The sequence below is a fragment of the Suncus etruscus genome, chromosome 1 (assembly GCF_024139225.1).
Source record: "Suncus etruscus isolate mSunEtr1 chromosome 1, mSunEtr1.pri.cur, whole genome shotgun sequence".
In the NCBI taxonomy this organism is placed as follows: domain Eukaryota; kingdom Metazoa; phylum Chordata; class Mammalia; order Eulipotyphla; family Soricidae; genus Suncus; species Suncus etruscus.
Window position 1 is genome coordinate 23724538 of NC_064848.1, and position 27680 is coordinate 23752217.

At 43.3% G+C, this 27680-nt stretch overlaps 2 protein-coding genes across 2 annotated transcripts in view; one reads left to right on the forward strand and one right to left on the reverse strand.

Moving 5' to 3' along the window:
* Positions 1-1436: 1436 nt before the first annotated feature.
* Positions 1437-19242, forward strand: TSTD2 (thiosulfate sulfurtransferase like domain containing 2). Its single transcript, XM_049784147.1, has 10 exons — positions 1437-1520; positions 3169-3383; positions 5060-5373; positions 8596-8716; positions 12315-12440; positions 13539-13644; positions 14106-14224; positions 15339-15497; positions 16054-16192; positions 17589-19242. The coding sequence occupies exons 2-10, from the start codon at positions 3219-3221 to the stop codon at positions 17924-17926; spliced, it is 1587 nt and encodes a 528-aa protein (XP_049640104.1). The 5' UTR covers positions 1437-1520; positions 3169-3218; the 3' UTR covers positions 17927-19242.
* A 661-nt stretch (positions 19243-19903) lies between these two features.
* Positions 19904-27680, reverse strand: part of TMOD1 (tropomodulin 1) — a 59129-nt gene continuing 51352 nt past the window's right edge. Inside the window, exons 8-9 of the mRNA XM_049784164.1 lie at positions 21088-21232; positions 19904-20487 (exon numbers count right to left, since the gene is read on the reverse strand). Of these exons, the coding sequence (XP_049640121.1) occupies positions 20423-20487; positions 21088-21232 (210 nt within the window). The 3' untranslated portion in view covers positions 19904-20422. The remainder of the gene's footprint in view (positions 20488-21087; positions 21233-27680) is intronic.

Sequence of the window (27680 nt, forward strand, 5' to 3'; positions counted from 1 at the left end):
CCACCACTTGGAAGCCGGAAGTCAGAGTGGGGAAGGGGAAAGACTCTCTAGCCTCTGCGTCGCCGAGCGCTCTCTATGGTTTTTTTTTTCCCGGCGGCCCTTTCGCTAGGCTCGGCGAAGACTTCCGGCGTGGCGCGACTAGACTTCACTCGCCACGCCTTCCCGCGTAGCGTGCGGCACGCAGGGCGGAGGCGGTGAGCTGGACTCTTGCGGGTTGTCGATTGTGCAGGAAGAAAATTCTTGATAGATATTCAGGGCTGGCGAGTTAACCCGCTCCTGCTTCTTTGCCGTTGGTTGGCCTCTTCGGGAAAGGTGGGCGCAGGGTGTGTGCCGGCAGGACCCTCCTCTCCTTGGCCTGTCCCCGGGGACTCCAAGGAGGCGGCTCTGCACTCTCGGCCAGGCCTGCCCTGCCCTGGAGCGAGTGATCAGTCGGTTCAGAGGAATTTTTTATTTTTATTTTTTATTTTTGGTTTTGGGGTCACACCCGGCAGCGCTCAATTAGGGTTCCTCCTGGCTCTACGCTCAGAAATCGCTCCTGGCAGGCTCGGAGACCATATGGGATGTCGGGACTCGAACCACCGTCCTTCTGCATGCAAGACAAATGTCTTACCTCCATGCTAGCTCAACGGCGCCTTATTTTTATTTTTTAGCGATGCCGGTTGCTTCGATCTCAAGCGGCATTTTCGTGGGTCACCCTCTCTCACGCCCGCTTGGTTCTTGAGGTTGCCTGGCTCCCCTTGGTCCCTTGACGCAGCTCACTCTTTTTTTAAGACAGGTCATTCTTGGGGTACCCTTTTCCTTCCAAACCTTAGGCCCATCTGACTGTGAGATCCTCCCACTTACTAAGTCTTGCTTCCGACGTTAAGTGCAGCAGCATGCCTCCAGCCCCACTTATTTCACCGCACCCCCAAAAGGCTTTGAACATCAGTTTACTCCAGCCCACTCATGTCTTCCTCTTTCTTCTTCAAGAACTCAGGTTATTGGAGCTAGAAAGACAGTACTGGGATTACTTGCCTTGAATGCTGCTGACCCGGATTCTGTCGTTGGCATCCCTTATAGGTCCCTGAATCCCAAAAGTGTGACCCCCCTCCTAAACCAAAACTTCCCACTGTAGGAATTGGGAACTGACCCCAAAAGACTGAAGCATTTGCCTTGCATGAGAGAGTTGGGTTGGGGGACGGTGGTTGTCACCCTCGGTAGTACTCTGCTTACCTCTGCTCCCTCTCAAGTATTTCCTACTAGGCTGAGGGGACCTTATGGGTTGCTGGAAATAGAACCGAGGTTGGGCCCATGCTAAGCAAGTACCCTACGCGCTGTTCTGTGGCTCCAGTCCACTTCCCAAGGTTCTATCCGCCTGCACCTTAGGGTGTGAGTTATTTACTCCACCCCACCCCTCATGCATACACACAAATTTTATACTATTTGCTTTAAGGTTTCAGCTTGTAAATCTGTGTGGATAGCTCCTTGACATGAAAATCTCAACTCAAACCTCAGATTGTTGGTGTTGTAGCCTTCTCTGGGTACCCACTCACCTTTTTATTGCATCAATGTCAACATGTTTTTACTTAAACTTAGCACCTCCTGTGTACCAGACATGCAGAAATGAACAAAGGAAAACTGGTGATGTTGACCATCTGAGAAATGAACAGTCATAGTCGGCTCAGAGGTAGTGGGCAGGCAGGGAGTAGGAGATGATTTTAATCTTTTTAACATTTCACTTAATTTTGGTTTGGGGGGGCCACACCCATTGCTGCTATCACTGGAATCACTCTTAGCAGTACTGAAATAGGTGGGAGGGTGGGTAGGGAGTGGACCATATATGTTATTAAAAAGAAATGCTATGTCACTGTTCTTTAGGCTATTGTGCGATCTTTACAGTTCTTCGCCAGTCCCTCCCTGGAGTCAGGCAAGGTATACTGTCACCGTATTTTACAATTTAGGGAGATGATAAATGTCTTCTGCTGGCTGCTGCATAATTTAAAGCCTATACTTTTCCAAGTACCTCTTGGTCACTAGTAACAGTAACTTTATAAAAGGAGAGTATGACCTATTATTGGTTGTAGTGTATCCTACTGACAAGATTTAGCCACAGTAGTGATTTCTATATTTTTGAAGCTCCTTAAACTGGGGCTGGCTTAGTTATTTCTGAGGATGGGCAGCTCTGCAACTCTAGCCCATGGTACTGAGAAGTGTCTAACGAAGTACTGGTATACTGCAAGGTTATTTTGTAGGTTTCTGGTACTCTGTTTTCTGGTTTAACCCCCAATTTTGGCATCTGTTAAAGTGACACTGCTTCACAAACATCCAATGTTTGTTTATTCATTTTAGATTTGGGGACCATATATAGCTGTGCTTGGAGCAGGGGGAATGTATGGGATTAAGCCCAGGTTGGCTTCATGCAAGGCAAGAGCCCTGCCTACTATTCTATCCAGCCCTCCACCCTATGTGTTAAAGAGCTCTGCCTCACTGTCTTCTTACCCTCACTTTTCTTTTGTGTTTATTTTTGGGCCACAATCCGGGTGCTCAAAGTTTACTCTTTGCTCTGTACTTGGGACTCTACTGCAGTCTCGGGGGATCATATGGTGTGCTGGGGATTTAACCTGGGTCAAGGCAAGCAAGCACCTTACCTGTGATGCTATCCCTCACCTCCACACACTTACTTGTTTTAACAGCACTTTTTACAGTCTGATTTTAAAAATTAGTTTGCTCATGTTTCCTGTCTCTACTAGAATGTTAATTTTCTTTTCTTTTTTTTTTCTTTTCTTTTCTTTTTCTTTTTGGGCCATACCCGGTGGCACTCAGGGGTTACTCATGGCTATGTGCTCAGAAATCACTCCTGGGGGCTCAGGGGATCTAATGGAATGCTGGGAATCGAACCTGGGCCTGTTCCAGGTTGGCTACATGCAAGGCAAACACCTTATTGCTGTGCCATTGCTCTGGCCCCTGAAATGTAAATTCTAAGAAACTAGAGATTTTATTCCTTTTAATTCAAAAGTTTCTCCCCAGAGTGTAGAATAGTGCTGGGTAGGTAGAAAGTTAGGTTCTAAGTGCATATGTTTAAATGAGTAGGTGATGATGCTGGGCTCATTTGCATTTGCATGATGAATTAGCTGTAGTTTTATCTCAACTAGTAACCAAAGTCTACCTTGTTTCTCCTTATTTCCAGAGTGATAATTGACTGAAAACAGTCTGTTCAGGACTCACTACCAACAGACTACATGCCTTCTTCCACTTCATCAGGTGATGGGGATGATCCGGAAGCCTGTGTTTTGAGATTTTCAGATCTAGATTTAAAAGACACAGATCCAGTCAATCCCACTAGCCGTTTCAAAACAGAGTTAGATGTTAGTGCAAAGAAGAAATACTCATTTGCAAAGAGAAAGGTAAGACTGCTGTTGGGGATCATGACTGTATACTTCATTCAGATGCATTCAAACGTGTTATTTAGGTTGTATTGGGGGAAGTTGTGGGCTAGTGAGATGGCAGGTGGGCGGTGCTCTGGGTATAGTTGAGTTGTGCTGCTGTGACCTTTATTTTGTACTGAAAACACCTTAAAAATGGATGGCACGTGATGAAATGTATGAGAATACCAAGATCTCTCATTAATAACCTAAATAGAATCCTAGGAACACATGACTGCAAATTAAACTGAGGCATTAGAACACAGCTATAATATTTTTTCTTTTACTTTGTTCTTGTTTTTTGTTTTTGTTTTGGGGCCACCCCCATCAGTTACTCCTGGCTCTTCGCTCAGAAATGGCTCCTGGCAGACTCGGGGACCATATGGGATGCCGAGAATTGAACCCGGGTTTGTCCTGGGTTGGCCACGTGCAAAGCAAATGCCCTACCACTTTGCTATTGCTCTGGCCCAGACACAGCTATAATCTTTAAAGTTGCCTTGGTCTGGAGATTGGAGAGAAAGTACAACAGGGCAGGTACTTATTTTGCATGTGGTCAACCCAGGCTCTGTCTCCTGCATTCTCTATTCCCTCAAGTTGTAGCACGAGTGATCCCTGAGCACACAGCCAGATATAGTTCTCAAAAACAACAACAACAACAACAAAACATAAAATTGCCTCAGTCATGATTTTAGGGAGCAATGATTAAGCATTTCAGGTTGAAGATTTCTGGTTTATTCAAAGATTTATTCAAAGATAAACCCAGTGATCTAGAGTGGATCACTCAAAACTCTGAGACTAATGGGGAACTAGGAATGGAACTGCTTTAGGAATCTTCTCTATAATCCTGGCAATTTTGAAATGGTTACAGAAATGGTCCTTTTATTTGTTTTTGTTTTTGACAATCAGTGATGCTCGGGTTACTCCTGGCCCTGCACTCAGAAATTGCTCCTGGCTTGGCGGACCATATGGGTCTCTGAGGGATCGAGCCATGGTCCGTCCTAGATCAGTACATGCAAGGCAAACACCCTACTGCTGTGCCACCGCTCTGGCCCCAGAAATGGTCCTTGTTTTAAAAGAGTATAATCTATGAGTTGAGACGAATGGTTAACAGGGTGATCTCATTAGCCCTCTTAAAACAACTTTTTATTGAAACACCATGATATACAGTTATTCATGATGGAGCTTTAGGCATACAATGTTCTAGCACCATTCCCTTCACTTCTCTCTACCAATATCCTCAGTTTCCTTCCCACCCACCAGCTTGCCTCTATGGATAGCCTTTTTTTTGGGGGGGGGGTTGGTTTTTGATTTTTGGGCCACACCCGGCAGTGCTCAGGGGTTACTCCTGGCTGTCTGCTCAGAAATAGCTCCTGGCAGGCACGGGGGACCATATGGGACACCGGGATTCGAACCAAGCACCTTTGGTCGTGGATCGGCTGCTTGCAAGGCAAATGCCGCTGTGCTATCTCTCCGGGCCCAGCCTTTTTTTTTTTTTTTTTTTTTTTTTTTTGGCACTGTTGTATACAATAATGTTACTGATAGGGATTTCATGCACAACACTTTACCACCTTCCAGCCCCACCACCTCTTCAAGAGTTCATTAGCCCTAAATTTAACTAGAGTTATTTAACTGTGACACATTTAAAATGTTGATTGCAGGCATTTGCCCTTTTCGTCAAAACCAAAGAAATTCTGGTGCCTCCTCTTGAGTATCATGAGAAATGGTGGAAGTGCTGTCAGCAGACTTTCAAGGTCCAGTCCAGCTTCCATAGACATGTGGCTACACAACATGCTGATGAGATTTGCCGCCGGGCTGCTGCTATTTTACAGCAGCTGGCTGGAACATCGTGCACCTCTGACAGTTTTAAGTCTTCGAATAAAAGAAGTCCTCCAAAAGGGGACCTTTCTCATCACCACGAAATGTCTGCCTGGCTCCCTGATACAAGTTGCTTTAGCCCTGATGAGCTGATGAGGTAAGAAGTTCATCCTGTGATTGATTATTCGTTTAATTTTAAAAATGTTATTCAGCAATGAGATACCACTACCCACCTACCAAAATGGTAAGATCTTTAAGGTGCAGAATTCTTCTGCTGGCCTAAACTAGACTGATAACCACCATATATTTGATATAAGACTATAGATGTGTAGTATCACACCCACAAAGCTGCCTATGTTCACTGGTGCTAGAGATCAAACTTAGGGCTTCACATTGTTAAGGTTAGTGAACTCCTGCTGCCGCACATTTCTTTTTTGTTTTGTTTTGTTTTTGTTTTTGTTTTTGGGCCACACCCAGCAGTGCTCAGGGGTTACTCCTGGCTGTCTGCTCAGAAATAGCTCCTGGCAGGCACGGGGGACCATATGGGACACCGGGATTCGAACCAACCACCTTTGGTCCTGGATCGGCTGCTTGCAAGGCAAATGCCGCTGAACCACACATTTCTGGCCCTCTCTAAGTTTCTTGGAGGCCAAAGTGTATCCTGTCTTCTCTAGGAAAAACAGAATATTGTATTAGTTTTAGAGGAAAATGGAAAGACCCAAAGTAGTTGATGTTTTCTGTACCCTGAATAATATCTTTAAAACAGACAAACAAAACACTTAAAAGCCCCAATATGTAGCTAATTTAAGCTGGATATGTTTTATAAAGAGTTATTTGGAACTGATATTTAGCATTGAATATATAGATCTTGTCCTTACAAGACTCAACAAATAGTAATACTACAGAATTCTAGGACCTAGCTTCTTAAACTGTGAGTTGTAACTGCTTATAGGTATCACATAACTTTTTAAAAATTAGTTTTTAGGGGACGGGAGAGATATTCCAATGGGTAGGGTACTTGCCTTGCACATGGCCAACCCAGACTTAATTCCCCAAGCCAACTAGGAATAATTCCTGAGTGCAGAGCCAGGAATAACCCTAGAACATTGACAGGTTTGGCACAAAAACTTCTGTTTTTAAGTGAAAAAAAATTATTATTATTTTGGTTTTTGGGTCACACCTGGCAGCACTCAGGGATTACTCCTGGCTCTATGCTTAGAAATTGCTCCTGGCAGGCTTGGGCGACCATATGGGACACCAGAATTTGAACCTCCAGCCTTCTGCATGCAAGGCAAATGCCCCCACCTCCATGCCATCTCTCTGGCCCTAAATTAAATAATTTAAAGTAAATTTTTTTTATGATTAGGGGGTTTACCTCATAGTGCTTTTAGGCTACTCTTGGCTCTGTGTTTGGGTTTATTTCTTGTAGTATGGGAATCCATGTGGAGCATTAGATAGAACTGTATCTGCGGGCCCGGAGAGATAGCACAGCGGCGTTTGCCTTGCAAGCAGCCGATCCAGGACCAAAGGTGGTTGGTTCGAATCCCGGTGTCCTATATGGTCTCCCATGCCTGCCAGGAGCTATTTCTGAGCAGACAGCCAGGAGTAACCCCTGAGCACCGCCGGGTGTGACCCAAAAAACAAACAAACAAACAAACAAAAAAAAAGAACTGTATCTGCATGCAAAGCAGGCACCTTAGCCAATATTCTATCTCTCTGGCCCTAAAGTAAATCTTTTTGATGTGATATCAGTAAGTGATTATATATCTTTTATATATTTACATACCCAGAGTTGCATAAAAATTGCTTTGGCCAAAGAGGGTCATGACTGATTAATAGTTCTAGAGGCAGGTTTCTGATTTTAAGCAATTCCAAAATTACCAGGTGAATGAAAAAGTATCCAAATTTAATATTTTTCAGTCAAGAACATTCAGTATCAAATTTCCCTTATTTCTCTGAAAGGAATTTTGAGTCAGATTTGAACTAGTTGCTAAAATCCTTGCATCTTTATTTCTTTATATTAGTTATTAGAATAACAATTCCTAACTGCCTGCCTCAGAGTTTTACTCTATATGTTATAAAAATGACATATACTTGTGAACTCTGAGTTACTGTACAAATGTTGCTTTGTTTTTCTCTGGCTCTGCACTTTAGGGATTTGCTTTCTAGATAGAGAGAAAAGGTTTCATGAAACATTTAGCAGATGACTCAAGGTAGGCTTTATAATTATCAGTTACTTTGAATGGGACAGATAATAATGTTATAGGAATTTAGAGAAAAGAAAATAGACACTTAAATAGAGAAGAATGCTGTGGAAGAGACTATATATGAGGCATTGATGAAAAAGTATGAGATTCTACATTGGACAAAACTTCCATTTTCACCTATTACAGCTTTATCTAGAATAGTAAGCACAACAACTAGTTCTGCAAGTATTGAAAGATGTACTAAAGACAGATGTCTTCAATAGCGAAGGGACTATCACATAACTCTCAGAGAGAGCTACTACTTTCTGTAGTATTTCCAAGCATGTAATGTCTCAGAGAATATTGGAACACAGTTTGGGACATGCATTTTCTTTTTTTTTTTTTTTTTTTTTTTTTTTTTTTTTTTGGTTTTTGGGCCACACCCGGTGACACTCAGGGGTTACTCCTGGCTATGCGCTCAGAAATCACTCCTGGCTTGGGGGACCATATGGGATGCCGGGGGATCGAACCGCGGTACGTCCTAGGCTAGCACAGGCAAGGCAGGCACCTTACCTCCAGCGCCACCGCCCGGCCCCAAGGGACATGCATTTTCTATCAGTTCTCCAATTATACAGATGAGATTAGGACTCAAATGACTTGCAACTTGCCCAGTTCCTACCACTGCTTATTTTAAGACAACACAATATAGTAGGAAGGGACTTTGTATCAGGAAACAGATATTCAAGTCTTGACTTTGGCTTGGTAACTGGATTTGGCTGGGAGGATTTGACAGTGCAGTGGAGATAAAGAACTTCTCTTCTGGGTAAGAAGAGCTCATGGAAAAGTGGAAGTGAGAGATTCAAAACTGATGCTGCCTCTTATTAAAATGAAAACCAGAATAGACTTTTTTTGATCTCTGATAAAATGGTCTACTAATGCCTGTCACGTGCCTATAACATGAGGAATTCACAGTAAACTCCCTTATCATAATGTCACATGTTCAGTACAGACTGTTTTCTTTATAGCAAATAGAGGTAGGATGTATGTTCTGTTTCAGGAGAACAGTAGGTGGAATGAAGGTAGGCGTGCATCCTCCATCCATCTCAGTCTTTCCTCTGACACTGCCTTCATGAACTCTGCTTGCTTTATGCCAGTCTCTCAAATGCTATTTCCTTGTGGTTTTCTTTTTATAGTGGCCAGGGCAGTGATGATGGAGAGGTGCTACTTTATTACTGCTACCGAGACCTGGAGGATCCCCATTGGATCTGTGCCTGGCAGACATCTCTGTGTCAGCACCTGCACCTCACAGGCAAAGTAACACCTTCTCTCACACCCCATCCTTCACTGGGCCCATCTTGCCTCTGGCTTGTATTGCAGGGACTGTGCGCCTCACAAAAATGACTCACTCTTGGGTATTAAGAGTTAGCTGGATCCTGCTCAGCATTTAAATATAATACTAAATAGCTATGACTTATTGTTACATAAGAGTATTTACTGGCTTAGGCTAGGGGATCACCAGACCTTTTTTAAAGAACCAAATTGTAGATATTTTTCAACTTTGCACCCCCCCCCAAAAAAAAAAAAAAAACCTATTCTACTTTCTCACTATTATAAAAATAGTCCTGGCCAGTCTGAAGCATGGTTATGGCTATAGCTATATTTTAATAAACCTACATAAAGGCAGGCTTTATTTGCTGAGCCTGGCTTTGAGAAATAGTCTTCATACATTAGCTAGAAAAAACATTTGAATTTGCCATACAAGTTGACTCGACGTTGCTTCTTAATCTGACTTGAACATGCTGGAGGTCTTATGATTTCATGGTGTTGATATTCCCACTAGAGGATGCTTTCCCTTTACCATCCTTTCAGATTTCTGCTCAAATGGTACCTCCACAGCACTTAAGTCTGAAGTAGTTCTTTCACCAAATCTCATCTTTCTGTTCCTGTTTGCTCAATTTAAAATAATGATTATCCCAAAGTATCATTGTTTATCTAATTTGTTAAAGTCTGCTCCCTCATAAAGATAAGATTCATGAGGCCAAGAACTTTGTCTGAATTAATGGATGTATTCTCAGTGTTAGAATAAGGGTTACAATAGAGTAAAGAGTATACCTGGAGAGTGTTGAATAAAAGAATAAATATATGTTTGAAATGAAGTCACAGATATGTGTTATAAAGATGGGAGATATCAGTGTTCATCCTAATTATCTCTACATGATACAATTATAGATGTTTTGTATTTTCTGTTTTTGTTTTTCGTAGAATGTCTTTGATTAATATATGTGTGTATTATTGCCTTTTTTTTTCCTTTTTGGTTTTTTTTAGCCACACTTGGCTATACTTAGGGCTTACACTTGGCTCTCACTTAAGGATTACTTTTGGTGGGGTTTGGGGGACCATATGTGGTGCCAGGGATCAAACCTGGTTAAGTCACATGCAAGGCAAATACCCTATCCACTGTGCTGTCACTCTACCCCTTTTCTCTTTTTTAACATTCATAGCACAATTCCTGAAACATAATAAGAAAATGGCAAACACTTTTGCATTGACTATACTTGTCATCATTTCTATTTAGAAAACACCTTGAAGAGATGCATACTGTGACAATAAACATGAATATGACAAATAGAAAGTTTGTTGTTCTCTTTCAGGGGCTGACTTATTCATAGTCCAGCCTTAGAGCTGCTGCAGCAATAACTGATAATTAGCATTGGGAGTCACTACCCAAACAGTGACAGCACCTGCTTCGTTCTTAGGTCTGAATGCTTGGATCTCAATAAAAAAACATTGAGCTGACTGAGATAATCTTATGCTGGTAGGAGATTTGGTAGAGTATTGACATTTAGGTGGAGAAAGTGAAGAACTTGAAAATTTTGGAATTAAGGAAAGACATTTCTAGTAGCATATTACTATGTGATATATGTGTTTTATATACTTGTGCATCTAATTATGTATGTAACATAGTTAAAAACTTGTGTATATATATTGCATTTCTTATTGCCTAAAGAAATGTGACTGGCAGTGTGGGATGGAGAAATAATAGAGTTGCCGGGGTACTTGCTTTGAACATAGCTAACCCGGCTTCAATCCTGGACATCTCATGGCTCCCTGAGCACCACCAGGAATGATCTCTAAGCATAGAGCCAGGAATAAGCCCTGAGCCTCACTGGGTGTGGCCCCAAAAGGAAGGAATGGAGGGAAAGATGAAGGAAGGGAGGGAAGAAATGTGACCAGATACACTGGGAGGAACATGATATGGTTTGTTGTGGTCAGATCTGATACTGAAAACCACATCTGCCATCTACTAACTCTGTGCCCTTGGACAAGTTACTTGATTTCTCTGAGCTGTTTTCTGTACAGTCAACTGGACTTCGACACACTTTTCAGAAATATGATGTAAATCTCTTGTCTCATAGTTGATATCCAATAAATGTTAACTCTTGCTCCTCATCTCTGGGGTATAATCTCACCACAGAGCCAGTTTTAAGGTTTGCTCTAAAGAATTTTAGGAATGTAGTGCATGAGTTTGGAGGTTGCTCTGTCCCTCCTATACAGCATAGAGATGTGCTCTTTTAAATTTGGGTTTTAGGATTAAGATAGCCTAAATGTCTATGAGCCTACCTGAAGACATCTAATTGGAAATATGTATCTTTTCTTATCTGCCATAGTAAGAAACCATTTCAGAGTAGATTTCCTGACCTCCTATCCTAGTTCGATTCTATTATGTGTATCCCTTAAACATGAATAAGCTGGTAGGAGATACAGTATAGGTGATAAAGCAGAGAAACCATTGTCTGCTCCTCTCTCATGCCCTGAATAGACTTCACTAGAGTACAGCTCATGTTGTTCAAGACCCCAACATGCCTTAGATATTGCATCATGGAATTCTGATAGCCACCACAAGGAAGTTGGCATTGCTTATGAAATGAATCCCATTTCTACCCATGCCCTGAGTCAAGTGACACAATAAAGAAGAATCTTCTCTGGGTTTGGAAATAAAAAGGACAGCATTAAAAAAATTTCCCCAAGTTTAATACATTGGGATAGATACAATATAGACTCCTGACTCAAATGACCTGTTTCCAGAATTAAATTACTGTGGTTTACATCGAAAGTTTCAATTGTTCTATTGTACTTTTCTCCAGAGAGCTCAGGCCTCTAAGTTCAGCCAAAGGATCTTATATCACAATAACTACTTTTGCAGGATCTCTTAAGTGGGGCCCAGACACTAACCCCGCCAATCAAGCTTTTCAGAGAGAATACAGAGTTTGAGAAGTACTTGCTCACATTAATTTGTTCCAACAGAAAACATTGAGAACCTACTTTGAAACAGGCACTTAATGTGTGAGCAGACACAGTGGGATACAAGTTCTGCCCAGAGCTTGTATTCCATGGATGGTTGTTTCTCAGACCCACAGAAATGGACTCACATGTATCTCTGTGCTCTAGTACTCTACACAGCTCCCCACCCACCCCACTGTTGATTCTCTTTTATCCTTCCATATATGGTAAAGAAATGGAGGCTCATAGAAGTAAATAAATTTTCCCTGGACTACATGACAAGAAAGATGAATATTGAGCCCAGATCTGCTGAACTGTTTTTAGGTTAGATGCCATGTCATTTCATTTTCTTAAGCAGCACTCACTGAAACCATTTCAGAACAGTGGGCCATTTTAGAAGGAAAAAAACCCAGTATCTCTGTGTGGTGATAATTAGTACTCCTAGTGGTGTTTCTGTTTTTTCTGTTAAACACACACACACACACACACACACACACACACACACACACACACACGAGTGTGTTCACACACACACACACACACACACACGAGTGTGTTCTGCCCAGATTAAAACTAGGATTTAAACCAAGAACTGGCTACATTCTTTTTGTCTTGTCATCTTATGTCTCAGGTTCGAATTGCTACTGAAGGAATCAATGGGACCGTAGGCGGAAGCAAACTAGCGACCAGGCTGTATGTGGAAGCCATGCTTTCCTGCCCTCTGTTTAAGGATTATATGTGTCAGGATGATTTCAAGGTAAGAGAACTGAAACTTAAGTGGGTGGGTTAGGGCTCTCCTCTTCTGTCTCTGTCCTCTTTCCTTGCTAGGTTATAGGAGCAGCACCAAATAAACACCTGTTTTTTCACCAGGGATTAGGATTAGTGCAATAGATGGAATGTTCTCATACCTGCTTTTTCACCAAGATTATGGACAAGTCAAGGTCTGTCTAGATTCCAGACTCCCTTAGGAATAAGTTTGTTACAGTGCACATAATTTAAACTCTAAAACTGAGATGTATTTGCTCACTTAAGAGACATCTGCCTGTTTCTACGGCTCACCATATTTTGAGTAAGCCTGGAATGAGAGGAGGAGCACTTCACAAGGAAATAAAATGAAGCTATTCTCACAATTGAACTGCTTTGTTTACCTTTACCTTCTGTCACCATGAGTGAGAAAGACAAGGTGGTGGGAAAGACCTCTAGAGCCTGTGTTGGTGTGGATAGGAAACGAGACTGGAATCACATGACCTCTTTACAGATTTCAATTACCATAGTTTACTGGTACATGGTTTTACATGGCTGCAACAGTGATGTAGTATCGCTAAATCTGAGCTTAATTTATATATGCTGATATGACTTCAGGTATATTAATTTATAGTTACTTGCTTATAGCCAAAGAATTATTTTAAGGACCAGAGATAGTATAGTGGGTATAGAGCTTGCCTTGTTTGTGAGTGACTTAAGATTTGATTTTTGGTGCCATGTGCAGATGTTCCCCAGAGCACCACATTAGTGACCACTGAGCATTGCCAAGTGTGATCTGAAAACCAAAAATAACCTAACATTTCTGTGGCATGGTGGCCATATATATTAAAATTAGATGTAGGTATAAATAAAATTAGTATTTATGTTATGTTTTCCTTTTTTCTTTTTGTTTTTGGTTTTTTGTTTTTGTTTTTGGGTCATACCTGGTGCTCAGAAATCTCTCCTGGCAGGCACGGGGACCATAATTTTTGAGGTCTTGAGACTAGCTATTGTATTATTACAAAACAGATGTAAATCTTACATTTGGTGCTTGTCTTATACTGGAGATAGAAGAAAAAGACTATGTTCTGCTTTGTTTTTTATTGGCTAGACCAGCAAAGGAGGAGCTTGCTGTTTTCCAGAATTGCGTGTTGGTGTATTTGAGGAAATCGTGCCCCTGGGGATTCATCCCAGTGAGATCTCCTACAAGAAGCATGGTATGCTTACTTTTAAAAGAAACTGGTTGTCTTTTTAAACAGAGATAAAGCAATAGGGAGACAAATGGGAAGATAGACACTGTGATTTGCAAGAATTTTAATGGACCATTTCTTTAAAATAGCTGGGATGTGGCTAACACCTGGGTCTATTCAGTACTTAAACGGTCCTCTCTAGTGCTATGGTAACTGAAGATACATCCTTTTGACCTGTCTTGTTGGTGGTTTGGCAAGACTTTACTTTTCCAAAGTAGCAATTTAAGAGGAGTGTAATTATTACTTGTAATTAGTTCATCAGCTGAAGGGACATATCAGCTTTCTGGTGCAGGAAGTATGTGGCTTCCAATGCAACCAATGCAGTTTGTTTGCATTGCACCAAAATGTTCTCTTTCTCCCTTCTTCAAAGGAGACATTTGGTAGAGTTTTTTTAAGTTGTTTTCATTTAATTTTTGGTTTGTTTTTAGGAATCCATTTATCTCCAGGTGAATTTCATAAAGAAGTAGAAAAGTTTTTGTCTCGGACAAATCAAGAACCAAGTGATACTATTCTCTTGGATTGCAGAAACTTTTATGAGAGCAAAATAGTAAGTAAAAATAGAACTGATAGGTCAGAGAAATAGTAGGAGTCAAGGCCTTTGCCTTGTATACAGCCAATTCCATTTTGATCCCTGGTTCAACATAGGATCCCCTCAGCCCCTCTAGGAATGATCTCTGAACACAGAGCCAGATATGAACCAAATTTCACCATGCCTCATAATAATTGAGCCAGTGAATATAGCACTGTCCTTCTGAATAGAGCATGGCATATTCCCAAGGGGATACTATGCATATCCTCTCATGGTCAAATCACATTGTTCTCCCAAGCTCACCATTTGGGACTCATTTTGATGAAAAAGTCTGAGAAAATAGGAATCAAAGACCTCATGCCACAATGTTTCCAAGTGTGCCTACTACAGTCTGTTAAGAGTCTTATAAAGTCTCTTTGAGTGATATCTCCACTTTTCCCTGAGAGCTCTGGGAAGGTGACTCAAAGATCATCAGCTTTGTTTCTAAGCTCCAGATCTTGAAATCAAAGTCAGAACATAGAATGACAACAGAAGGACCCGGAGAGATAGCACAGCGGCGTTTGCCTTGCAAGCAGCCAATCCAGGACCAAAGGTGATTGGTTCGAATCCCGGTGTCCCATATGGTCCCCCCGTGCCTGCCAGGAGCTATTTCTGAGCAGACAGCCAGGAGTAACCTCTGAGCATCGCCGGGTGTGGCCCAAAAACCCAAAAAAAAAAAAAAAAAAAAGGACAACAGAAACTAGCATAATTGCCCTTACAAGGTGGGAGTTGTTGGGCACAGGAGGAATCTTGGGTGTGTGTGTGTGTGTGTGTGTGTGTGTGTGTGGGTGTGTGTGTGTGTGAGAGAGAGAGAGAGAGAGAGACAGAGACAGAGACAGAGACAGAGACAGAGACATCTTTGTACTTGCCAAATTTTTTTTTTTGGTTTTTGGGCCAAAACTTGCTCAGGGGTTACTCCTGGCTGTCTGCTCAGAAATAGCTCCTGGCAGGCACGGGGGACCATATGGGACACCAGGATTCAAACCAATCACCTTTGGTCCTGGATCGGCTACTTGCAAGACAATGCCGCTATGCTATCTCTCCGGGCCCCTAATATTTTTTCTTATTTTATTCTGCTGCTTCTGTATTATAGGGACGGTTCCAGGGCTGCCTAGCTCCAGACATCAGGAAATTCAGTTACTTCCCAAGCTACATTGACAAAAATCTAGAACTTTTCAGAGAGAAGAGGGTACTGATGTATTGCACTGGAGGCATCCGTTGTGAGCGGGGCTCAGCCTACCTCAAAGCCAAGGTAAAACTCCCCCTCTGGGCACAGCAGGTGTGGGGGTAAATAAAGAAGCCAACACCCCTCGGGGGGTTTGTGACACTTGACTTCCTACCTTCATTGCCTCTTCAGCCAGCCAGCCAGGAGCTTACTTCCCCCTGTAAAGTTTCCATCCTAGAGTGTATACATACGAAACCTAAATTTTTCAGATCTTGCGATGGGAAAAGCACTTAACAATTATAGAAGCTCATCAGGCACAAAAGAGCTAGTTATTTAATATCTCTCTAAATCCTTCACTTGATCTTGAGAAGAGCAAATGGAGTAACATTCCATGTCCCAACAGGTGTCTTCCTATATTTAGAGGACAGAAAAAAGAGCTGGTGTCCAGTGCCCTAGTGTGAAGGGGGCCTCTGGCTGCTGTCATTGCATTTTCCTGTTGGAGGAAGATCTAGCCAGTTGGTTCTGGGATCCTTGGTCAACATCTCCTTAGGACCAGGCCCCTTTCCTCATCACCCAGCACTTTCATGAGGGATTCCTCCTGGTCTTTGCCTGTTTTCTCACCTGTTCTGTGATATCCATACAGGGAGTATGCAAGGAAGTGTTCCAGCTCAAAGGTGGCATCCACAAGTACCTGGAAGAATTTCCCAATGGATTTTACAAAGGGAAGCTGTTTGTTTTTGATGAGCGTTATGCCTTGTGCTACAACAGTGATGTAGTATCAGGTAGGTCACCCCAGGCCCAGCACTGAAGTTCCTGGCCAGGCACTCTCTGTAGGTCACCACATTCTGAAGTCGAACCAGTACCAGTCACTTAAGGAGGAAACAGGGAGAAGTAACAGGGCCAAGTGGGCTTGTATTAGGGGCTTCTGCTGTTTACCAATTGGGCAGGTCCTTGAAAATGGGAATAGTCTTGTGCACAAGAGGTACAGGAGAAGTACAGTGGGTAAGGGTGCTTGCCTTTTTGCAACCACCATAGTTCCACATGGGATCCTCTAATCACCACAGTAGTAACAAGAATAGAAAATTTTTGAAAAAAAAATTTTTGGTATTATTATATAATTGTTTATGCTACCCTTTATGCATTTCAAAAATAGTTTCTGTTAGGTTTGTAGTCTTTACCAGACTGCTAAGGAGAGGTATAGGACAGAATGAAAGCACAACTCACTCATTTAGATGGTATGGTGATAGGTGCTTCTGATGATGTCAGAGGCAAGGGTGCCCCCAGAAAGTGGAGACCATGGGAAATAGAGACCTGTGGCTGGCTTCCCTGTTGTGTACACAACTGGTGTGCAGGGGTAAGTGAGCAGTCATAAAGGTAGAAACGACCTATACCTGGAAATCAGTTTTGCCCCTTCAGGCCTGATTTGGGACAGGGAAGGTATTGCAGATTTCAATAGCACCTGTGATCAGGAACTGATTGACTCACACAGTGCAGTTTGCTTGCCCTTTTTCTTCTGAGTACTTTATTTTGGTCTTATGTGTATCTTATTTAATGTGCTTTTAAATCTGTTTTAGAGCAGCAGTTACAAATAAGTTATAAAGTGGGTTGAAGCAATTTCACTGAGAAAGTACTGTCAGAACATGTGTGAGCCTGAGGGAAGAGAAAGGTCCCAAAAGTGGTCTAAGTTGCATCATCTAGATACTAGAAGTCATGGGGAAAAGTAGATAATGTGTGTGGTCAAGTGTTTGCTAACACCAGTCAGAGAAGCTCAGGCCTGGGAAGAGATATTGGCATGGAGTATTTGTGCAAATGGGTGGCCATCCCCCAACTGCAGAGACCTAAACAGAGACCGCTGGGTAAGAGGTGGCCCCGAACTTTAGGATTGTGAAGAAAAGAACATTACTGGCTTTCTAAATAAAATACTGGAATTGGTTAATACTGGAATTGCTTCCAGTATTAGAAGCAGTCTCATTTCAGAAATGCAGTGTGAGACTATTTTGTCATTAGATGCCAGTGACTTGCTATTTCAGTCAACTTTCTCCAGTTCCAGAGACTACTGGAGACTGAAGAGCAAAGAGGAGTGTTTGGGCATGGAACAAATTCCTGTATGTCTGTACACTAGATGGGGATGTTGTGCCTGGCATTGTGTTTCTTATGAGACCTTGCTTTCTTCCTTAGAATGTTCCTACTGTGCAGCCCCATGGGACCAGTATAAGCTCTGCTCTACACCCCAGTGCCGCCAGCTCGTCCTCGCTTGTCCCGTTTGCCAAGCACAGGGGCACACAGCCTGCTGTGGCCCATGTCAAGACAAAGGGGATTTGCTAGCATCAAGATTGGATTGGAGCAACTTTAAAGAGGAATGCGAGTGCACAATCCGACGGCCACGTATTCCCATCGAACAAGCTCTCTCTCTGCCACTGCTTATGAATCTGGAGCCAACATCTGGCATGGGTGAAGAGGCGCCACGTTTCCTGGAGGGGCCCCATCGACCTCCTGCTGAGCCCTCACAGAGCTAGACTGAAGGCAGCTATGTTCAGAAGAGTAGAGCCACAGTGACAGGAAAGGCTCCACAAATGCTGACACTGGCTGGTCCCTCCATCAAAGCCAGCTGCTCCCCTGATTGTTGCCTGTGTTTCCCAGGGGCATGTGAAACAATGCTGGATGTCGGCCATTTATCCAAGACTTACAGTGCCAGAGCACAGAGAAAGGAGCAGGACACCTTTGGTGCAGGACCCTAAACATGCTGAGGCAGACGTCTGCCTCAAGCCTGGTGCACAGTTTATTCCCACAGGGGATCCTGCAGCAGTCCTGATGTTAGTTGTCAATAAAGTGGGCTTTCCTCGTAGACTGGATAGCTGTGAGAACAAAAAAGCATGATGACTGTGGCCTGGGCCACAGTGTCTGGCAGGGATATCTTTCTGAAATAATTATCGCATCCCATATGCAGGATCTGTCTCAGTACTGAGTCATTTAGCTGATACTTGGAGCTCACAAACCCTGAAACACAAACCCTCACAAACTGAGGGTCCTTGACACAAAAACTTTGACCCTTCCTGTTATATACCAATAGTTCATCTGATGGAGCCAATGGTCTTCCAGATGTGACCTGCCTTTGTATATTGTTTCACTTCCCATGAGAATCCACGTTAACCCTGCATGCTCCCCCAGAGATTCTAGTCTGTGCAAGGATCCTAATGGTTGGTCACTCATTGTGAGAGGAGCCCCCGAGAGAAGACACATACTGAATGAGATTAATTTAGCTCTGCCATGGTGGCTTTCTAGCCCTCCAACCAACACCTCACCTCATGGCACTATCCCATGCATCAAGACAAGTCACACAAGTTCCAAGGAACACAGCATACATTGACCAACAGATTTAATATGATATTGCAGGATATTTCCAGTGATGCAGAATACAACTGCAGTTGTGTTTAAAGAAAAGCCACTGGGGCTGGCCATCCCTGCAGCGTGATGGTGCTCCTGGACCCCACTGCAGCCATTGTAGATTCTACTGTAGTGGAGACCCAAGGTCCACCTCTGCATCTCCTGTACCTTTCAAGGCATTACAGTTGAATGTGCAGAGACTTCCTGTTTCATCACAAGCCTCCGCTCCTCTAGAGTGCTCTGCAGCTCAGTCTGCTCATCAGCGCTGGCCTGTTCTTGATAGATTTGCTGACTCATGAAAGTAATTCCCTAAGCAACAAAAATGCTAGTTTAACTGGCACTGTGGTACATTCAAAGGCACGAGGGCATTGTGGCTTAACATTTTTTGATGGCTCTCAAGATGATGTTAAGAAAAAAAAGGAAAAAAGGTCTGGCAAAAATAACAAAATTACCTTTTTCACTATCAACTTGGGATGGTTTGGCCAGGATTATTTTCTGATTCTGGAAGATCGGGATTTTCTTCACCATTGGGTGTGCCAAAGCTTCATGGATGCAGGTCTGAGATCAGCAGTGACTTGTCTAATGGGTGATGTGACAGGTAGCTGAAGTCTGTAAGTACAGCATGATGGAGTAGAAATGTACCTTCTGGTGTATCACCTCTCAGCTATTTGCCCACTGCAGTACCATAGATATCAAGTGTATGGCCGCATCCATCATATAGGTGGCATTTGATAAAAACTGACTCCAGCATATAAATGTAAATGAATCCCACATGTTCCTAAAAGAACACTCAGGGAGATACTTGAGATTTCATCATTGACTACTATGATTTCCTCATATCCAGCAAAAAGAATCTGGTCTTTATTACTGGCAAGATTCTACGGTTTAGGTCTTTCTCTCTTTTTTTTTTTTTTGGTTTTTGGGCCACACCCGGTAACGCTCAGGGGTTACTCCTGGCTATGTGCTCAGAAGTCGCTCCTGGCTTGGGGGGCCATATGGGACACCGGGGGATCGAACCGCGGTCCGTCCAAGGCTAGCGCAGGCAAGGCAGGCACCTTACCTTTAGCGCCACCGCCCGGCCCAGGTCTTTCCCTCTTGAGGGACAAAACTATTCTTGATCTAGTAGTCAACTGGCAATTTAGTCCTGAGTTTTTTCAGATTTAAAAGGAGGGTTACTAAATGATTATCTGTTCAGTTAGCTCGCTAGCTAAGGTCAGACTTGTAATAAAGAATTTTGTAATGCTGCTGAAGCATGTGGAAGTGTGCTGTTGGTTCATGTGTTGGGCAATTTAAATGTGTCTAAAACATCACACAGCAAGACCACTGAATTATACTTCAGGATTAAGTCACTGCTAGAGTACCATCACCTTCCATAAGATCTGCTGGTGTGGGGACTTTTAGTTTTTAAATAATAACCAGACTAAACTTCTGTGACTAAAGAAAAACTTCACATTAACCATAGTTTATAAAATTCTCACTGATACCACTAGTTAACCTAAAACCTTAGTGCATAAAGAACTGAACCACAGAGGGGGTTTGTGCCGACATTATGCCTTCTGGCTTCCACTGCAGAGCTTAGGTCCTCAGTAGAGCATGTCCAGTTCAAAGGCGCGGCCACCACCTCCAGATTAGACACCACTCCGGCATTTGGGAATGATGGGTCCATTCAAGTCAGCCAACCTTCTCTTCCTCACTGGAAAGGAATGGGGGAAGATGTAAGTGTAAGTCTAGCCATTTTTCACCCATCCTTGCCACCCACTTCTGGGAAAGTGTCAAGAAGCCATGCACAAACTTTAGTTAGTGGAGTCTGAAATTTCATTCTTTTTAAGACTTGGTATTCACTGATGAAAATCAGAGGTCACCTAAATCAATTCAAATAGTTAACTATATGGATATTCAGCCCAATTAATCTAACTCCACTGTTTTACTTTGAGTAGAGGTCACCAGCAGTTGAGCTTTACTCCAGTTCAGGGGCCAGAGTGAGATAGAGGAGGCTGGGTGTTTGCAGCACATTTGATTGGCCAAATCCCATCTGGAGTTATCCCTGAGCACAGCCAGAAATAAACCTTAAAAACTTGTGATTCCCCCCTCTCACCAAAACCAACATCTTATTGGTGTGCTAGGCTGCTATCTCTAGTGGATTCACCTTCCCTCAAAGAGACAAGGCGCAAGAGCAGAAAACAAGGAAATGGGATCAGTGTGAAAATCAGACTAGAAAAGGCCTTTATCAAGAAGGTAGCTTGGGAAGGCTCCCTGCCCATCCCTTCGGTGCATGTGGCCCCAGTCCACTCACCAAGATCGTTGTTGTTCATCATAGCGTTGGATGCTCGCAGCCGGGGCCCTTGCTGTGTAAAGTGGTATCCGAATTTGAGAAGCGTGGAGTTTTTTTCCAACATGTTTACAATCTCCATCTCCACTTTGTTGCCCAAGGGCTGGCTCTTTGGTCAAGAACAAGACAATGTGATGAGCACTCAGCTCCATTTGTGAAGGACCTAAATCATGTCCCTCTGCTGCAGGAACAGTGGTGGGTGAGTTTGTACACCCCCCCCCCAACTCTCCACCCCTTCTTAGAGGGGAGGAACCTGAAATCTAAACCAGGCGAAGGGCATTGAAGCCTGTGATGAACCAGTGGGGACTCACACCTAGGACAGATCTCACTTGCCCACAACAGCCTTTCTAGAGTTTATGGTCAGAAGAAACTTCAAAGCATCCAGTTTCAAGGAGATGTAAAATTCCTGCTGATCATACCATACAGCTTGGAATCACTCAGACTGATACTCAGGTGTGTGTAATCTTTAAGATGCCTCGGATAATTCTATTATACACCAGATTTAGTAAACGATCATTCAGGCTCATCTTTTTAACTTATATATGAAGAAATTGAAGCTCAGAAAAGGAGATTTGGTGCAAGAATACACAGTGAGTTGAAACCTGCAGTTGATAGCTGTTAGTGACCAGCTATCAAATCACAAAATATATCAGAAAATGGGAAAATCTGGCAATAGAGAGTCCAAGAGTGCAGGATGGCGTGCTGCACACACCCTTGTAATAGTGCAAAAAGGAAATCAATTTAAGCATTTCACATGAAAGGGCTGCTTAAATGAACAAGAGTTTGGCCTTACAATAGAACAGGGACAGCCATAAAATGATAATTTTTTTGACTGCAAGCCTGGAAAGATACAAGATACTGATTAGAGAGCAAAGAGTCACAAGACAGGTCCTACTCATGTAACATTGCTTACACATTTCAAGTACATATATGTGGGTTGAAAAGATCTGGGGGTTTGTTGATGTGGTGAGACTTGGGGGAGCTTTTGTTTTTTTATCGTATTTGAGTTTTCTGCTCCCTTGTATAGTAAAAGAACTTTATAAATCATAAAGAAATTATAAAAGGCATAGAAAGCAAGCTAACGGGGCTGAAGAGACAGCTATCAATGGGCTAGAGCACATGCTTTATGTGCAGGAAGCCCAGATGAAATGCCTGGCACTATATGCTTCCCCTAAGCACTGCTAGGAGCAACACCTAAGCACAGAGCTGAGAGTAGCCCATGAGCATTGTCAGGTGCAACCCCTACAAAAAAAAAAAAAAAAAGAAAGAAAAATAATCATGTCATATGTAATGACTAAAGCCTTCCCTAAGAGGAGGACCACATGAGAATGCTTGCTCTTAACAGCTGTGTATGGGAGTCACAGCCAGAACAAGAAAGAAAGAAAGAAAGAAAGCAAAGGCACCCAGATTAGAAAGAAGAAAATAGGGGCCGGAGAGATAGCATGGAGGTAAGGCATTTGCCTTTCATGCAGGAGGTCATCGGTTCGAATCCCGGCGTCCCATATGGTCCCCCGTGCCTGCCAGGAACAATTTCTGAGCCTGGAGCCAGGAATAACCCCTGAGCACTGCCAGGTGTGACCCAAAAACCACAAGAAAGAAAGAGAGAGAGAGAGAGAGAGAGAGAGAGAGAGAGAGAGAGAGAGAGAGAGAGAGAGAGAGAGAGAGAGAGGAAGGAAGGAAGGAAGGAAGGAAGGAAGGAAGGAAGGAAGGAAGGAAGGAGGGAGGGAGGGAGGGAGGGAGGGAGGGAGGGGGGAGGGAGGGAGGGAAGGAAGGAAGGAAGGAAGAAAGGAAGGAAGGAAGGAAAGAAAAAGAAAGAAGAAAGAAAAGAAAGAAAGAGGGCCCGAAGAGATAGCACAGCGGCGTTTGCCTTGCAAGCAGCCGATCCAGGACCAAAGGTGGTTGGTTCGAATCCCGGTATCCCATATGGTCCCCTGTGCCTGCCAGGAGCTATTTCTGAGCAGACAGCCAGGAGTAACCCCTGAGCAATGCCGGGTGTGGCCCAAAAACCAAAAAAAAAAAGAAAAGAAAAGAAAAGAAAAGAAAGAAAGAAAGAAAGAAAGAAAGAAAGAAAGAAAGAAAGAAAGAAAGAAAGAAAGAAAGAAAGAAAGAAAGAAAGAAAGAAAGAAAGAAAGAAGAAAGAGAGAGAGAAAGAAAGGAAAGAAAGAAAGAAAGAAAGAAAGAAAGAAAGAAAGAAAGAAAGAAAGAAAGAAAGAAAGAAAGAAAGAAAGAAAGAAAATAATGTGATTTACAAATTGTAAAATATTATATTGAGAAAATCCTAACAAATCTATTTACACACAATTTGAGTTAATGAGTTCAGGAGGGAGAGCAATAAGACAGCAAGAAGGGCGTTTGCCTTGAATGCGACTGACCTGGATTTAATCTCCAGCACCCATATGGTTTGAGCCATTTAAAGGCGATCCCTGAACACAGAGCCAGGAGTAATCTCTGAGTACCCCTGGATGTGCCCCCTTTCAAAAAATAAATAAGCTTGCAGAATATAAGATCAACATCACGTTTTTTTAAAAGCTCTAAAATTTAAGAAAATAATTTCACTTACAATACAATTTAGAAGAAAAAAATGGAGGCCAGAGAGAATTCAGTAGGCTGAGTGTAGGCTTCACATGCATGCAAAAGGTCTGGTTTCAAACCTTAGCACTAGGTACTATCAGGAGGAGTGACCTCTGAGCAGAGCTGGGAATAGCTCTTGAGCACTACCAGCTGTGGCACCAAATGAAAAAGAAAAAACAAACCAGGAGTAAATTTTAACAAAAGCAGTAAAGGGGGCTGGAGAGATAGCATGGAGGTAAGGCGTTTGCCTTTCATGCAGGAGGTCATCGGTTCAAATCCCAGCGTCCCATATGGTCCCCCGTGCCTGCCAGGAGCAATTTCTGAGCATGAAGCCAGGAGTAACCCCTGAGCACTGCCGGGTGTGACCCAAAAACTACCAAAAAAAAAAAAAAAGGAAAAAAAAAAACAAAAGCAGTAAAGATGTAGATACTGAAAACTAAAGAACATTGTAGGGTTTGGAGAGACAACAGGCTAAGTGCAGACTTTCCGTGCAGGAGGCCTGGGTTCAATCCCCAGCATCACGTGGTCACCTAAATAGTCAGGAGTGGCCCCAAAGCACAGAACTGCAAGTAGTTCTGATCACCACTGGCTGTGGCTCAAAAACATCAAGAAAGTGCTAAATAATCGTAAACTCATTCTATATTGATGGATTCTGACTTGATATTGCCAAAATGGCAACAGGCCCTGCAGAGCTAATGTGACTGGGCAAATTTTCCTGGAGTGACAATTAATGGGTATGTAATTTCTTTATGGGATGATGAAAATATTCTAGAGTAATTGATGATGGTTGCACAATTTTTATGAATACATTAAAAAGCAGAACTGCACCTTTTAAAAAGGATGGTATTCAGGGGTCCCAAACTCAATTTACCTGCGGGCCGCAGGAGGCAAAGTGGGGGTGATCCTTGAGTGCAAAGTCAGTAGTAAGCCTTGAACATTGGGGGGTGTAACCCAAACAAAACAAAAAAAAAAGATTCCTCTAGGGCAGGGCCACAAAATGTACGGAGAGCCATTTGCGGCCCATGGGCTGTGAGTTTGAGACCTCTGGTATATATAGTATATGAATTGTGTCTCAATTTTTTTTTATTTTTATTTAGAGTTTTGGGTTTGAGAGCTACACCTAGTGGTGCTTAGGAACTATCCTAGCTCTGTGCTTGGTGGTTGTTCCAAGTGGTGACAGCGACGGAACCAGGCCTACTGCAGGCAGAACACATGTTAACATCTATAAGTATCATCCGTGTTTGTGTGTGTGTTTGTGTGTGTGTGTGTGTGTGGTGCCAGAAATCAAATGCAGAACCTCATATCTGCAAGTTACTAAGTACCCTATTGATAAGCTGTAGCTCCAGCTTTGTATCTTAATTTTTAAAACTCAACAGTTAAAAAAATTCCCAGTAAAACCTGGGAAATAAGACTACACAGAAGAAGCTATGCACACGTCTATATGACCCTAAAATAATGGTTCACATCAGTGCTATTAAGGAAATTCAAGTCAAACTACAGTGAGGGGCCACAGAGATGGCCAGTGGTAGGGCATTTGCCTTGCATGCGGCTGACTGGGAGAGGCCCGGTTCAATTCCCTGCATCCCATATTGTCCCCAGCCTACCAGGGGAGATTTCTGAGTGTAGAGCCAGGCGTAACCCCTGAGCACCGCCAGGTGTGGCCCAAAAACCAATCAGTAGTTTTTTTTGTTTTTTTTTTTTTGGTTTTTGGGCCACACCCGTTTGACGCTCAGGGGTTACTCCTGGCTATGTGCTCAGAAATCGCCCCTGGCTTGGGGGGACCATATGGGACGCCGGGGATCGAACTGCGGTCCGTTCCTTGGTAGCGCTTACAAGGCAGACACCTTATCTCCAGCGCCACCTTCCCGGCCCCTAATCAGTAGTTTTTATAAAAGAACTACAGTGAGATTTGACTGTGTATTTAGCAGAGATGCTTTAAAATAAACACAAATAGGGCCTAAGGTTGTGGCTAAGTGATCCTGTGTCCACTATGCACCAGCCCCCTCCCTAGCTTTACCCCCATCACTGAGGGAGATTTCAGGGACACTGCCATTAGATGCCTGGAGCCACAGCAATCCCATTATGTGAGATTCTCCAGCACACCACCCGCAGAGGGAGACACATTTGAGCACCAACACTCAGTGTCCCAGTATCACAAACAAGAATGTGAACTCCCCCATCCTTACTGCAGCAACAGCAAAGGAGCAAAACCAGGTGGGGAGAGTGAGGCTACCAAGGGTTGCAAAGAAGCTGGTTCATATATTTACTGGTGGGCACTGGAAACTGGCACCAAATCTGGCTGTTTCTTAGAAAAAAAAAAAAAAAAACAACCACGATTGACCTCTTACTCATAATCTCAGAGAAATAGAACAAGTTGACATGAAACAACAGTACATAAATGTTGACTGCAGTGTTAGGGTTAGGGTTGGTTTGTTTTGTTTAGTTTTTTTCTCTGTCACTGATGAACCTGGAAACAACCTAGAGGCCTTTCAGCATGGAAAGGGAGTAAACTAGCTATGAGACATTTAATAATATTCAGCAACTAAAAGGAAGTGTGGCATGTCATACATAGGTCTGAATGATTTGGAAAACCTGAATGAACAGGAAAATTGTGTTTGGGAAAGAAAATACAGAAGTTATAGACTATATAGTTGTGTTTTTGTAACATTCTTGAAAGGATAAAAATGTTAAGAGGGAGAACAGGACAAGAGAGATAGTATTTGCCTTGTACACAGGCAAACTGGGTTTTATCCCTGAACCCCATATGGTCTCCCAAGCCCCACCAAGGTGATACCTGAGCATGAGTAAGCTCTGAGCACTACCAGGTGTGACCCCAAATAAGTGAATTTAAAAATGGAGACCATATCATGGCTACCAAGAGCTGAGGAAACTGTGGGGCCAAAGATAGGTTCTTTTTTGTGTGGGGGGGGAGGGGGTCACACCCGGCATCGCTCAGGGGTCACTCCTAGCTCTAGGCTCAGAAATCGCTCCTGGCAGGCTCAGGAGACCATATATCATGCTGGAATTCGAACCACCTAACCACGTCTTTCTGCGTCTAAGGCAAATGCCTTACCGCTGTGCTATCTCTCTGGCCCCAAGGTAGGTTCTTTTAAACAAGTTCATCTCCCTGCTGGAGGCTGGGAGCCTCTGGAGATCACTGCAGATGCAGCATCACCCTCTCATGGCAAGTGGATCTATTGGGGAGCCAGATGCACTCAGAAGGCAGCCATGGGAAATGGACAAAAAGACACAAGTGCCCAGAGTCCAAAGGGGCAGGCACGGAACTGTAGGTGAGTCATAGGCTGAGAACACATCCCAGAATTCATTCTGTGTTCCCAGCATTCATCCCAGCTCAGTGGGGCAGGAGAAGAGAGAAATGCTGGTGAAATTCCACCCGCCTGTCTGGCAACGCTTCTAAAATTGCTTGGAAGAGCTGGGGCCTGTCCTCAGAGAACTCAGCTCAGTTCTGAGCTCCACTTGGCCTGGGAGACAGAGACATCTGGACTCTATGAAGGACCTGGCGACTCCCTGCCAGACCCATTTAGTAGGAGGCCTGGCCTCTCCTTGAGATCACTGGTGCAGAAGCTCTGTCAGTGTTCAGGATAGGCTGAAGTTCAGAAGAAGCTGGTGATAGCGGGTAGGGTTCAATCTCCAGCATCCCATATGGTTTGCCAAGCACTGCCAGGAGTGATTCCTGAGTGCAGATTCAGGAGTAACCCCTGTGCATGGTGAATATGGTCCACAAACAAAAAAAAATTTTGTGTGTTGTTTTGGGGCCACACCCAGTGGTGCTTAGGGGTTCTGCGCTCAGAAATAGCTCCTGGTAAGCTTGAGGGACCATGTGGGATGCTGGGGATCAAACCTGGGTCCATCCCAGGTCAGCTGCGTGCAAGATAAATGCCCTACCTCTGTGCTATCACTATGGCCCACAAACAACAAAATTATTTTTTAAAAAAAGGGCTGGTGTGCTGGAGGGGCAAAGGACT